At 33.0% G+C, this 15,288-nt stretch overlaps 1 protein-coding gene across 2 annotated transcripts; it reads right to left on the bottom strand.

Annotated features, from left to right (window-relative positions):
• Positions 1 to 227: 227 nt before the first annotated feature.
• Positions 228 to 4,055, bottom strand: LOC114395060 (protein XRI1-like). 2 transcript variants are annotated; one of them, XM_028356749.1, is made up of 10 exons: positions 3,832 to 4,055; positions 3,030 to 3,085; positions 2,834 to 2,953; positions 2,602 to 2,646; positions 2,363 to 2,493; positions 1,531 to 1,594; positions 1,335 to 1,434; positions 1,207 to 1,247; positions 1,017 to 1,100; positions 228 to 796 (listed from the first exon to the last, which is right to left on the bottom strand). In XM_028356749.1, exons 1-10 carry the CDS (start codon positions 3,852 to 3,854, stop codon positions 519 to 521), a joined length of 942 nt encoding a protein of 313 aa, XP_028212550.1. In that variant the 5' UTR covers positions 3,855 to 4,055; the 3' UTR covers positions 228 to 518. The 2 variants fall into 2 exon arrangements, with proteins under 2 accessions (XP_028212550.1, XP_028212551.1); XM_028356750.1 differs by lacking the exon at positions 2,602 to 2,646 and having other exon boundaries at positions 272 to 796; positions 3,832 to 4,036.
• Positions 4,056 to 15,288: the final 11,233 nt, after the last annotated feature.

The raw sequence follows: 15,288 nt of genomic DNA, 5'->3' as shown, positions 1-15,288 counted from the left end.
CCATATATTACCATCTCTGTCTTAATTCCTCTGTTGCTGTAACCAATTGAACACAGGTTTTCTAATGAATATATTCATAAATTACAAACATTTTAGTCCTTAAAAATTTAATTTTGATCAATCATACATCCTAGTTATCCATGTCAAAGTCATCATTTGGTTTGCATTCAGTCTAAAGATCATTTATTTTTAAATCAATATCATTAATGTTTAAACTAAAACGTTAATTCTCAAATATCATAGATTCAAATTCTAAAGCAAGTTACATTAGTTTTTATGAGCCAAAGCATCGGGACTGATCAAAATTCTCATTGCCGAATTAGCTCAAACAAGAACATCTACCAAGAGAAAAGCCACAGTCATCTAGATCCTCACCTAGAATACAAACACTAAGGTAGTGTTATTTATAGATGCCAATAAGAACAAAAATTGCAATACCTACTATAAATTACCAGGTGCTTTACATACAGAAAATGAGGCCAGACCCAAGACAGAAGTTAGTACTAAAGACTTAAGGCTTAGCCTTTGGTTCTCATAATGGTGATGCTACCTTTTCCCCCTTCAATGTGAATTTTTGTTTTTCCAACTACAGGCTTCCCAGAAAATGCTGATTTTGGGTAAGCTGATGGATCTTCCATACTTTGTTGGGACTTCAAAGGAGGTGGTGGAGACAGAATGCGCTGATTTATTTCCTTCAGAGTGACATCTCCATGGGCACCACAGGGTTTAATGAAGGTAAATGGATAGGCCACAGAAGCAGCTAGCTTTGTCGGTGTTTCTATAAATGATTTTCCTCCTGTCCATATAAAATAGAGTCAGAATTTGTTTTCATGTAAAAACATTTCTTGAAATTAACTATTATGTACTATAGATCCTAGCTATTTTGCATTTAACAACAGTTAAAGGCCCATCTTGTGAGTTCATCGCTATACAGCCCTATCATACTCGAGAACCAGTACCATAGAAACTTGGAGGATATTTGTAGATTAGAAAGATCAAGGAAAAACAAAACATACCTTTGAAGACAATATTTTTGGGAGTTTGGGTGACATGATGCTGAAGCACATTTTGTTCACACGCAGGTGGGAAGTTGCACAGATCTACAGTAGCATATAATTTTTTCCAAATAAGAGCCAATGTGTACAGGAAAGAGAAAAGGAGTGAGAAATGGGAAGACAAAAGTGAATGGCAGACAATGTAATATACCTGCAACATCAATTTGAACAGCATCTGCCCCAGAAAAATTCCTGAGTATAACATAATCATATTCATAAGATTGTTTTGTATAAATAGATATATATGCCATATATTAGTGGTGGTCTTTAGAAGCATACAAATCATCGGGACATAATTGCATTTCAGCATCCTTAAAGCAATCTGCTAGCCACCCTTCAGCTGACTCAAGGTCCTCATAATTGGAAGCAGATGCACTTCCTAATGCATATTTCATTATGATCGGTTAAAGACCAAAAGCCATATCTAAAAAGAAAAGGAAAAAAAAATCATAGCAGAATATGGCAAAAGGTAAACCTGATGCCCCAGAAACCCAATGTGATAATTCAGGGAAAACATCCTCATTTGACTCCTCCTTCCCCTATATACATAATGTAACAGTCATACAATCTGGCAAAACAAAAAGTCTAGTACAATTATTAACTCAAACAATATATCATCGAGACCAATAAAGTACTACTGGATAGTGGATACACGTGAGCAATATCCTTAAGTGGTAGTGTCTATGCTGACTATGCGCATTGCAAATCATTAAGTCTTGAAGGCATAACAAAAGAAACAAGATTGTTGATCAACCCAAAACACCGGAGACCCACAACAAAAGAGAGGACATATCACTAGATAATAACTAGAAGATACCCAAATATATGAAGTTATGAACCAAATACCTCATTATCAAACTTAAACAATCATCAGAAAAGTTTAAGTTAAAACAGGGTTCTATTATAGTAAGCCATCATCAAATGGCTACTGTAAACTTGCAGGGAGAAACTTGAATAAGTTCTACTTCACAGATGGACCAATACAATGTGGTAACACAAACCAATATGGCTGAACTAATCATCTCACAAAGCATAACTATGAAATCTAATATCAGAAAAGAGAAATCTTGAATCAAGAACAAGGAAAAGTAGCACAAAATTTAGTTACCTCAACACGTCATATATTCCTTCTTTAGACAACAATATCATGTCAATATAACATGGAATATACTTTTAAAAAAATAACATATTTGCACAAATTAAAGTATTTGTGCTTTGATTTTTTTTCATGTGGCTTGACCCATTATGCTAATATGGGTGTGAAAAATAACTCAAGGTAAAAGCTACATACAAGGACTGACCCTTACTTTCAAATATGCTGAAGACATATGTTCATTGGAGAGGAAATGACCCCCATCTTGAGTATTGAATTGTAGCATCCGCCTTCTCTTAATTTGGTCAGAACTCTTCAAACATTTGTCTGATTCCTTTTGTAACTCTGAAATCCACCTTATTTGAATTAAGGATAGCATTGCATATAAAAGAAGGATGCAGGAATAACAATAATAATAGAAATTAACGGTGACCCAATGCATGAGGCTCCAACCTAGTGGAACCTGGGGAGGGTAGATAGATGTACACAGATATATCCCTACAAGCAGAGAGATTGTTTCAATGATTTGAAATTGTGAGCTCCAAATCACAAGGCAATAACCTTACCATTGTTATGTCAAGCTCATCCATCCTCAATTATAAAAATTTAAAAGAACAATATATTCCAGTTGTACATAGTGATTGTTAGACAATGTCAAACTGCCTGTCAGATACAAGTGTCTTACCACTATTATTGACATTGTATGCAAAGTCCCCACAAGCTTTCACTGGGGTTGTTTCATCATTGAACACATTGGAAAGATCTTCATTTTGAGGAACTCCATTCCATAGCCCTTGTGAATTTTCTGCTCAATCAAGAAAAACCTTCTCAGGCATCAACTATTTAGACAAATTAAACTGAAAACCACAAGTCAGACTTACCATAATCGAAACTCCTTTGGAGACAATAATCCTCCCTATGCCAATCCCATGGCTCCCTAGCAACATTCAACATGAAAAAAAAAAGAAAATGCTTGTCATGCAACATTGAAAAAAAGTGCAAGAAAACACAAAAGGAGACAATCATAAAACCAATTTGGAAGAATCACAAAGGATAGATTGTAGAGATCATGATTTGAACAACAGACAAACCAACCAAAAGTACATAGAAGTTTGACCAAACCAACCACACAAATAAATTGCAGTACTATTACTAACCAAACCACAACATAAATAAAAAGAAACAAACCATCAATTACTGCAGAAAAAAGCAAAGAAAAGAAAAGGGCCAAAAACACAAAAAAAAAAGAGAGGAAAAAGGGGGAAAATGATGACTTAACACCATCATCGTCGTCGTCATCCTTCCTCTACCCACAAATTGTAACATGAATCGACCATCTCAAGAGAAACCAAAAACCAAGAACAGAAAATTACTAACCCGACCAGAGTTCACAGGAAAAAAAAAAAAGCAAAAAACAACAGCAAAACGACGGTCAACAGCCACCAAACATGAATGAACCAAATAACTAAAAAAAACACTAATATTCCAAGCAAAATCACAAGAATTTCATGGGAACCTACTTCATCTCCCAAATAAAACCACAGAACAAAAATTAAAGAGCATGAAACTCAGAAAGTACATGTTTGAAACCAAATGCAGTTCCCAGAGTGTTCTTTTCCCAAGAGACAGACCTTTAAAAAGAAAAAGACTGAGATAAAGAAAAGGGCAGAGACACACACATACTTGTTGTCATTGCTGTAGTCCATTTTCAGTAGTAGCAACCAAACAGTAGTCACTGATCAGTGTCCTTTTTTCTCTCCAACCCCTTCACAAAAATAATAACGGTTACAGAGGAATTGGTGCATGAGATGCAAATATGGCATATCAGAAAGGAACCAAAGAGAAACCAAAAACCACCCCCTCTCTCTCTCACTACATGTGTGTGTATGTATATGTTCTCTAGTTAGTGCTCTTTTGTCATGCTGTCTTGTTTTCCATTTTCTTGGTTTGGTTATTATTATACTATGATTATTTATTAAATAACTATTAATAAAAATTATCTCATTTGTTATATATATTTATTATTTTTAATTTATTTTTTAACTATTTTTAAAAATTATTTATAATTACAAGTAGTTACTGTCTAATAAATTTTTTAATATGATAATTCTTACAATTATATTTAACTAAAAAATAAAAATATTTAACTAAAAAAATTAAAATAAAAAAAAGACAGTTAAGACACAAGAAACTGAGTGTCTATTTTTCAACTAATTATTATTATTTCCGTAGAGTGTGTTATTTATGATTTATTTATTTACTTAAACTTGAAAGATATCTAACCACATAATCCAAGAAGGGAAGGTGGGGAGGAGGGACAATAAGGGTCCACACTAACACGACAACACGAGATACGGCGAGCGTGCTTTTACTCACTCGGACCCACTCCAGTCATTACTCTATTTAAACTAGTATTTGTTTCATTTGGATTTTTTATTTATGATTTAATTATTTATTTAGTTTTTATAATTTTATAATTTATTTTTTTAGTTCCAGTTATTAATAATTAAATATTTTAGTTCCTGAAATTTGAAATTTAATAAGTAAATTTTTTAATTTTTGAAGTTTATATTTTAATTTAAAAAAAAATTGTTATTAAAATTATTTAACTTTGTTAGTTTTTAACGACAGATACAATTTAGAAATTAAAATGTAAATGTTAGAGACTAAAAAACTTATTAATTGTAGGGATAGATAATTAAACATTTATTTATTTATATAATTCGATTTGGAATGAAAAGGAATTGATATTCACTTGGAGGGTTAAAAGTTACGATTTAATTGGATTCGCAGATTAAATTTTGTGATAGGAAATATTAGAAAGTAATTGAATTTTTGAAATCTCGTAAGATTTGGTGAGAGTTTAATTTGATTTTAATTCTATAATTAAGCGTTTTACCTCTATTTAAGTAAGTTAATTGACGGAATAATTTTTTTAATGAATTCAAATATGATATTTTATTTCTACATTAACTTGACGACTTATTTGTTTCATAAGGGAGTAATGCTTTGGTATAGGAAAATGTTGTGAGTGAAAAATGATAATTCCCATTTATTTGTAAACGAGAGTACGAAAGGAAGAAAAAAACAAAAAAAAGAGACGAGGGTGTGACAGAAAACGAAAAAGATTGGATAAATTGAGGAGAAAAAAACATGATATTTTTATACAGAGAAACAGATTAAACTGAAGAGAGAAAATAAAAAAATAAAAAATAAAAATATATATATATATATATATATATTATTTTATTTTAATAACGTATCAATTTTTATTTGGATGTACTTAAATTAAATATGATTTGTTGGGTTTGTGTCTATATTTTATTTCTATATTAACTTAACCACATTTTTCTACTTTTTTTTTTTTCCTCTAATCACCCAACACAACACTGGGAAGTTAGAATTCTTGTTCCCTCAAGCTGTCTCACCAAGACTAGATGTTCAAACTCATCTTGCCACTGGCCGCGATATGATCGTCGTGGCTACAGAAGGAAAAATATAATAATTGGACGTTCCTTGATCATTGAGCGGAGAAAAAAAATTGTGATAATTGTATTACTCTTAAGAGTGTGTTTGGATGGAGGAATTTAAAATTTCGAGAAATTTTAAATTTTAAAAATTTCAAATATTTCAATTGAAATTCTTTTATTTTCAAAATTTTGTTTTTGAATAAAAAAAGTTAAAATTATGAGGGTAAAAAAAATGAAAGAAAAAAAAGAAAAAATATGATTGTTCTGTTAATTATATGTGTTCTTCTATGCTCAAACTCGATCGATGTTTCACATATGATGTTTCTTGGAGACGACTGTAAAAAAAGAATTTCAAGAATTCTCTATTAAACATACTTTAAAAGAATTTCGTGAAAGAGATAAATATGATAATTGGTTGTGCCTAGAATTTTTGGAACGAGTATTAACACATTGTCGTGGCTTTTGTTTTTCCTGCATTTCGCTTTTGGATTGGTGATTGAACTCAAAGCGGGGGAGAGAGAAAGCCGAAGAAACAGGGTGAATTGGTGAGAAAAATAAAAAAAGAAATTATTATATTTTATTTTAAGCACATTCATTTTTTTAATTGAACGTTTTATTTTATTATATGATATGTTGGATTTGTATCAATATAAAAATTTCTCGGACTGATGGGTAAAACATGAGTTCAGCTCCTCTCCATTTTACCTGGGGAATGAACATTTCCGGTTCCTGAAATCTGTTAGTGACTCGTGGTTTAAAACGCCACATTTGGGTACTTTTAAAAAGTATTTTTTCAGATGAGATTGTTTTAAAAGATATTCTGGCAGGGGCACTTTTGCACGTAAAGTGCATGCATGGCCCAAGCAAACCGCCAGTGAGATTGGCGAGTTCGTTGTCGGTGAAGGAATCGTCACTGGGAATGACGATATCCACATGCAAGGGGAACTGCCAGTTTGACTGGCGAATTCCACTAGGGTTCAACTTTTCAGCTTTGTAACAGGGAGCTCAGGCTTTTGCAGGTGCAGGCGTGACAGGCAAATCGCCACTCCTATGGGCGAGTTAGCCTAAAGTGGAGTTGCCAATGGTATTGGTGAGTTAGGCGTGGGAGCTGCCACCAGCATTGGCGATTTAGTGTGTATATATAAACCCATTACGTTGCAGTTTTAGTGTGTCTTCCACTTTTTTAAAAGCTCTCAAAATTTCCTCCTTCTCACCTTACATTTGTTCTGCCATAAGCTTTTCAAATTTGGTGGTTCAGGTTTAATTTGTAGCATCAATATTTTCAGTCAAGTAATTTTTTTTTGAATGTGAAGTTTTGAATAATTTTTTAATTAAATTAGCTTTATATTTCATATGGTTGTTGGTGACTTGGTGTGTGTTTAAAATAAAAGAAATTTGTACCATCATCTTTATTTGAAGAAAATATTTTGAGTCCGAAAATTGTATTTTGAATTTCAAGTTTTTATTATATTTTTAATTAGATTAGGTTGGTGTTGATGTTTTGTTATTGTGTTAAAAATTGATCAAGTGTATACTTTTAAAAGTTTTTAAAACTAAAAAATTTTGTACCATCATATTTATTTGAAGTATTTTGAGTGTGGAATTTTTTTTTAATATGAGGTTGTAGTAATTTTTTTTTAAAATTACTTTAGGTTGATGTTAATGATTTGTTGGTATGTGGTAAAAATTTATGAGCGTTGAACTTGAATGGTATTTTAAATTTTAATATGAAGTGTGTAATATGTAATTAATATATGTACTTTTAAAGTGTTGTTTAGTTCAGCGTTTTTAAATTTATACTTTTAAGTTTATGGCGTCATTTTTATTTTAATGTATTTGTAGTAATTTTGTAATTATGTTTATTTATTTAGAAGTTATTATTGTTAGCATTAATTATTTATAATACTAACTTTGGTTATGGTTTATTTTGCCTTTAAAATTAGTTCGTTGGAATCGTTTATATTTTTTAAGTGTGTACCATTATATTTATTTAAAGTTAATATTTTTTGTATAGAATAAAATTATAATGTGAAGTTCCAGTAAAGGGACTTTTTGTGATTTCATTTTATTATTTTGAATTTATTATGATTAATTATTTAAAATATTGTTTTTGTAGGTACATCATGAATTCGGTTATAACAGTATTATATTTCAATGGAAGGGTATATGAAGATAATGATGGTGTAATATTTGAAGGCAGTAAAAAAGCGATTCAGATTAAACGTAGAATTAGTTTCAATGCTTTGAAGAAAAAAATTGGAGATAAGGTAAAGTTACAAAATAATGAAATTATTTCTGCTATCAGTTGTAGATTTTTAGTGTCAGGAAAATATATTGCCTTGCAAATTTGTGAAACGATGCTGGAAAGTTTTAAACAACAAGAACAAATGTCAGTTCTGAAATTGTACATAGAAAAGGATGTGGCTCGTGGTTCAATGTTTCATTCTGTCAATTCGCTTACATCATGTGGAAATTATTTATCTAAGGATGAGACACAACCGCCAACAAATATGAGCAATTTACATGTTGACGAAGATGATGATGATGATGATGATGATGATGATGATTATCTTGTGTCTAACTCATACGTTGAAGAGTCTTTAGACGAAGATGACAGTGTTGACGGTATATCTAATACAGACGATGAAGTCACCGACATGATTCAACCAGTAAGAATTGTTCACCCAACAGAAGGTATAATTTCCTTAAAAAAATAGGTGAATGCATTTATTATTTGACCACAATTATATTTAATTTCAATTATTTTATTTGGACTATTAGGTGTACAAGGAATTCAAAATCCATTTTGAAATTATGCTTTGCAATATAATAATATCAACTGGAGTCATCCTGATGAAGAGGACATTTGTGGTTTGGAAATGCCATCCATTTTTAATGTTGGCCAAGAATTATATGTTGGCATGGATTTTGATAGTAAAGATGCAGTCAAGAATGCAATCAAACAATGTTATGAAAGTGCATCAAAGTTTCAAAGTGGTTGAAAGCAAATGGGACAAGTATGTCGTTTGTTGCTTGAATAAAAATGCAGATTGTCCTTGCCCTTTCTATATGAGGACAATTTTATCTAAAAAAACTGATTCATGGAAAGTCACTCAATGGGGTGGACCACACACATGTCTCAATATGACCATGACCCAAGATCACGAGAAGCTTGATTCAAATTTAATTGCCACTTGTGTAGTAGGTATGTATTTTATGTTCATATTATGTTATTCTTTAGCGTTAATTGTCATTTAAATTTTGTTATTCTATTGACAGGCATGATCAGAGAAGATCCATCAATCAAAGTTTCTTTGATTCAAGAGAGGATTAACAGTGAATTTGCGTACAAGGTGTCGTACAAAAAAGCTTGGTTGGCGAAACAAAAAGTCATTGCAATAGAATATGGAGATTGGGAAGAGTCATATGTGAAATTGTCGTCGTGGCTAACACACATGCAAAATCATTCTCCTAGATCATATTTTCAAATACTACATGACGATTTTATCGTTGGGAATAAGGTTAGTCGCGAACATCGTCAATTTCATAGAGTGTTTTGGACTTTTGGTCAATGTAAAGAGGCTTTCAAGTATTGTAAGCCAATCATACAAGTTAACGACACACATTTGTACGTCAAATATCGTGGGACCCTCTTAATGGCCACATCACAAGATGGAAATGATGGTGTCCTTCCTCTAGCATTCGCGGTGGTCAAAGGTGAGACGTTGACAGCGTGGTCATGATTTTTGGCACACTTGCGTGAACACGTCACAGATAAAAATGGTATTTGTCTGATATCTGATCGACACGCGAGTATAAAGTCCGCTGTCGCTAACGAAGCACTTGGTTGGCAACCTCCCCACGGTTATCATGTCTACTGCGTGCGACACATAGCAAGCAACTTCAATCGGAAATTCAATAATGCCAAACAAAAAGAAATGTTGAAGAAATTGGGTAAGATTTCATATTTGATGGTCACATTTATTTAACTTTCATATATACTTAAAATTGTTATTCATAACTAATTTTATGCAGCCTACACTCCTTGCAAGCACATTTTTTATCAAAATTTAGAAAAAATTTTGTCAACTGAGTTCAGCCATAGCAACATGGATTGATCGCATTTCAAAGGAAAAATGGACGATGGCTTATGACAGAGAAGGACGTCGATATGGCCACATGACAACCAACCTCTCAGAATGTATCAATAAGGTTTTAAAGGATTGTCGCAACATTCCCATAACAGCATTGGTCAAATCAACGTACAATAGGTGTCGAAAGTACTTTGTTGAGTGTGGCCGCCAAGCCCAAAGACAGTTAAATGAAGGACAAGTATATTGTTCAAAGTTTGTTAAAGAACTGAGGAAAAATCAAGAACAAGCTTGTACGCACATCGTTCGCGTGTATGATATCCACTCCACAAGGTTTGAAGTAGAGGAGAGCTTCAACCTTATAACGCAACGTGGCGGACAAAAGTGGGCAGTTAACTTGAATGGTCATCATTGTCAATGCGGAAGGTATTCTGCGCTTCACTATCCATGTTCACACATTATTGCAGCTTGTGGTTACGTGAGCATGAACTACTACCAATATATAAATGTTGTTTACACAAATGAGCACGTCTTAAAAGCTTACTCCGCACAATGGTGGCCTCTTGAGAATGAAGCGGTTATTCCTCCTTCTGATGACGCATGGACACTTATCACTGACCTAACTATAATTTGTGCGAAAGGTCGGCCAAAATCAACAAGGATAAGGAATGAGATGGATTGGGTCGAACCATCTGAGCACCGACAAAAATGTAGTAGATGTGGAGCCGAAGGGCATAACAGGCATCGTTGTCCAATGCAATCTGAGCGTGGGAGTTGTTCAAATCATTGATTTATGTATGTTAGTCGAGTGACTTGTATTTGTTTAAGTTCTGTTCAATGTATTTAATTTGTGGGGTTCAATGAATTCGTTAGTTAAAAACATAAACATAAACCCTAACCCTAAACCCTAAACTATAAAGACTAAAACCTACACCCTAAAACCCTAAGCCCTAAACCTAACCCCTAACCCAAAACCCTAAGCCTTAAACCTGCACTCTAAATCCTAAGCCTTAAACCTAACCCCTAACCCAAAACCCTAAGCCCTAAACCATACACCCTAAACCTTAAACCCTAAACCCCAAACCCTAAACCATAAACCCCAAACCCTAAACCATAAACCCTAACCCTAAATCCTAAACCCCGAACCCTAAACACTAACCCTAACCCTAAACCTAAACCCCAAACACCAAACCCCACCTAAACCCCTAAACCATAAACCATAACCCTAAACCCTAATCCCAAACCATAAACCCTAAACCCTAAGACCTACACCCTAAACCCTAAACCCCAAACCTTAACCCCTAAACCCCAAACCCTAAACCTAGGTAAGTGGGGAGTCCAATGCTGTAGTTAAGGGTATTAAAATTGATACTAAAGGAGAACTATCTACAATGATGAACTATGGACTTAGTTAAAAACATAAACATAAACCCAAACCCTAAAACCTACACCCTAACCCCTAAACCTAAACCCTAAACCCTAACCACTAACCCTAACCCATAAGCCCTAAACCTAACTCCTAACCCCTAAACCTAAACCCTAAACCCTAAGCCCTAAACCTAACTCCTAACCCCTAACCCCTAAACCTAAACCCTAAACCCTAAGCCCTAAACCCTAAACTCTAAACCATAAACCCTAAACTCTAAACCCTAAATCCTAAGGCCTAAACCATTTAAATCTATACAACGTCTAACGATGAACCTTATAATTTGAGCAAATAGGTTGGTGGAAAAACTCCAGACTGATGCATGTAATGAAATAAAATTACATTTAGAAGTTGAAATTGGTGTTTGTCGTTAGTTAGTACCATTACTTATTTTCATTTGTCTACTTTAATTTTTCTTTATAACTTTATTTATTATTCTAGTTTGATGTGCGACATAAAAATAGTCATTATGGTGTCCATGATGGTGATTCCATAACAAATAGTCATTGAAAACGAAATTCCATAACAAAATCCATAACAAGTAGTATGAGATACCATAAAATAAGTGTGAAATTCAAATTACAAAGATATAACAAAAATTTTAAATAGAGAAATCAAAATCAGTCATTATGGTGTCCGTGATGGCGTGAAGATGTGCCACATGGTCGATACCACCTTCGGGCTTGACAATCAGGATTTCTTCTTGTGCGCTGTCTCCGCCCTTGTTGCTCAGCCTTAGCAGAAAACTCGTGACGCAAATCAACACCTAATAAGCCACCCATATCAAGTATTGCTCCGGGTACATTCCATTGCGGAGCTAATGGGGCATTAGGTGTTGTCATTGGGGCATCATGTTGCTGCGAAGGGGTCATGGTCGGCCATGAAAAATGAGGATGTGTTTCCGCAACACCACCAAACGAATGTTCGCTTGCAGACATATCAGTGTCATGACCTTCGAAAGGATACTGATACATCTGCGAAGGATACTGAGATAATGTCGGTGGCATGTAATACATTCCATGGCCACGCTGCTCCATTTGTTGGGTAAAATCTTCCGCTTGAACAATCTCCCTTCGTCTGTCAAAACCTTGAGTTTCAACACTTGACTGAAGCATGTGAAACTGTTGTGGGGGAAATCAACGCTCTGATGCTGGACCATGTGCTACAGGCTCAGTGATCCTCTCTTGCTCTTCGGATAAAATCGTTATCTTCTCCACATAAGGCACGAGATCATCAATTGTCCATGTGTTCCGCCCTTATGGTGACACCGTATACTGCAATGTCTCCGCAACTTCACCCTGCCATTATTAGGGTCAGGAAATTAATGTTGATGCTTTAAAAAATAAATTGAAGTTAAATATTTAAAAAGAAATAAATACCAATGTAGTTGTGTTTGCATTGTTTGGGTCGACAAACATCTTTGTTTTTCGCCTATACCAGACCATGTAATCGGAGTTAAAACTCAATAGGCCCTCCTATCGAGGATAAACGTCGACCCTAAACTCAGCTCGATTATTCCACTGACTGATCATTGGAGCCAACAGTTGGAACCAATTTTCATCTTGTTTTCCTTTCAGCGTTAGCCCATGGATATTCAGTGGTTGCGAAGGAGACTCCAAAATAGGTTATTGCATTCCAAATTGTCGCAACACTCTATCGGGTTGGTGCCACTCTACAACATGGAAACAAATAAGTGGCACCACTGCATACCATGCTACGCTACCAACCAAACAAATGGGAGGCAACGTCGACATAACAGTTGTTGTGTGAGGCTCCCACAGAAACTGCATACAATTACATAGTTGTTAATTTTGACTTAAACATGATATTTTATTTATTATTTAACGAATACATAACGATCTTCTTACCTCATGTCGTTTCATGATATCCAATTTGCGACGAAAAACTATGAGATCATCATTGCCAATATGCTGGTTTCCACGTCGCAGCCACCTACAAAAAAAAGATGAAATAATTACTGGCGACGCGTTACATTATTGATTATTTTCAAATGAAATCTTATTTTTAAAACAACATACCTGTGTCCGAGTGGTTTATTTTCTATAACAGGAGGAGTCCTCTTTGGAGCCAAAGTCGTGCAGCGTTCCCATGCCCACATTTGGATTAAGATGCACATACCTCCGATTGATTTAATTTTGTAATCGGTGGCGCTGCACATCTCTCTGTATAAATAAGCAAGCACGACAAGTCCCCATGCATACGTGCTGCACTGTTCAAAGTCACGTAAAAATTGGAGGTACCTTAGGGAAACTTTACTGCTGCTTTTGTCAACAAAAAGAACACCTCCTGTGAATCTGAGGATCCATGCACGGGTAAACCTTTGTAGTTGTTCTACGTTACCGTCATGGATATTTATTTGTGAAAAATGGTGAACCAGCCAACTTAATTTGACCACACTGCCTTGAAGTTCACCTTCCTGTGATCTGACTCCCAGCAATTCTTCACACAATTCAGCCCAATCAAGATTAGTCTGACCAATTAATGGTGCCCCGTCAGTACGAAGACCTAATAAAATTGACATATCTTGAAGAGTAATGGTAGCCTCTCCGCATCTCAAGTGAAACGTGTGTGTTTGGGGCCTCCATCTTTCAATCAAGGCTATAATTAATGACGAATTTATTTTTAGGTATCTCATCTTCATTATCCAATAAAATCCAGATTGTCGAAGCAGAGAAATAATTTCCTCTGGTATTTCTTCTTGTCCTTGATAGATGAGGACAGCTCGTCTGATGTGTGTAATTTTCTGTCTGGTTCCCCATTCCAAACATGTTCTGAAACATGTTTACCTTGCATCCATAAAACGTCTTCATCTATTGGATCAGACTTAATGTGTATACTAGATGAAGATGACGACAAAGATGTCATTGATACTGTAAAATAAAATATAATACAAAAAATTGACAACAAAAATTTTACATTAAAATAATTAACTACAGTTACAAAAAATCAATTAAATATACATACCACATAATTAAAATCTGAATAAATAACAAAATACATCAACTTGAACAAATAACAAAATTAAAAATAACAATACGTACACAAATTTAAATAAATTCTCTAAAATACTCTACAAATAACAAAATTAAAAATTAAATAGCTACAAAAATTTAAATAAATGACCAAATTAAAATACATAACAAAATTAAAAATTTAAACACATACATAAATTTAACACAACAAAACTTCAAATACTACCTAAAATACTCTACAAATAACAAAATTAAAAATTAAATAGCTACAAAAATTTAAATAAATGACCAAATTAAAATACATAACAAAATTAAAAATTTAAACACGTACATAAATTTAACACAACAAAACTTCAAATACTACCTGAAAAACTCTACAAATAACAAAATTAAAAATTAAATAGCTACAAAAATTTAAATAAATGACCAAATTAAAATACATAACAAAATTAAAAATTTAAACACGTACATAAATTTAACACAACAAAACTTAAAATACTACCTAAAATACTCTACAAATAACAAAATTAAAAATTACATACCTACACAAATTTAAATAAATGATCAAATTAAAATACATAACAAAATTAAAATTTTAAACATGTACATAAATTTAACACAAAAAAACTTAAAATATACCTAAAATACTCTACAAATAACAAAATTAAAAATTAAATAGCTACATAAATTTAAATAAATGAACAAACTAAAATACATAACACAAATTTAAAAATTTAAACACATACATAAATTTAACACAACAAAACTTAAAATACTACCTAAAATACTCTACAGATAACAAAATTAAAAATTAAATAGCTACAAAAATTTAAATAAATGACCAAATTAAAATACATAACAAAACTAAAAATTTAAACACGTACATAAATTTAACAAAAAAAAACTTAAAATACTGCCTAAAATACTCTATAAATAAAAAATTAAAAACTAAATACCTACACAAATTCAAATAAATGACCAAATTAAAATACATAACAAAATTAAAAATTTAAACACATACATAAATTTAACACAAAAAAACTTAAAATACTCTACAAATAACAAAATTAAAAATTAAAATACCAACGTAAATTTAAATAAATGACCAAATTAAAATACGTACATAACAAAATTATAAAATAAAACACCTACATAAATTT

This window comes from Glycine soja, chromosome 18, assembly GCF_004193775.1.
Source record: "Glycine soja cultivar W05 chromosome 18, ASM419377v2, whole genome shotgun sequence".
NCBI classification, from domain to species: Eukaryota; Viridiplantae; Streptophyta; class Magnoliopsida; order Fabales; family Fabaceae; genus Glycine; species Glycine soja.
Note: the sequence above shows the minus strand (reverse complement) of the source record. Positions and strands in the feature narration are given on the sequence as shown.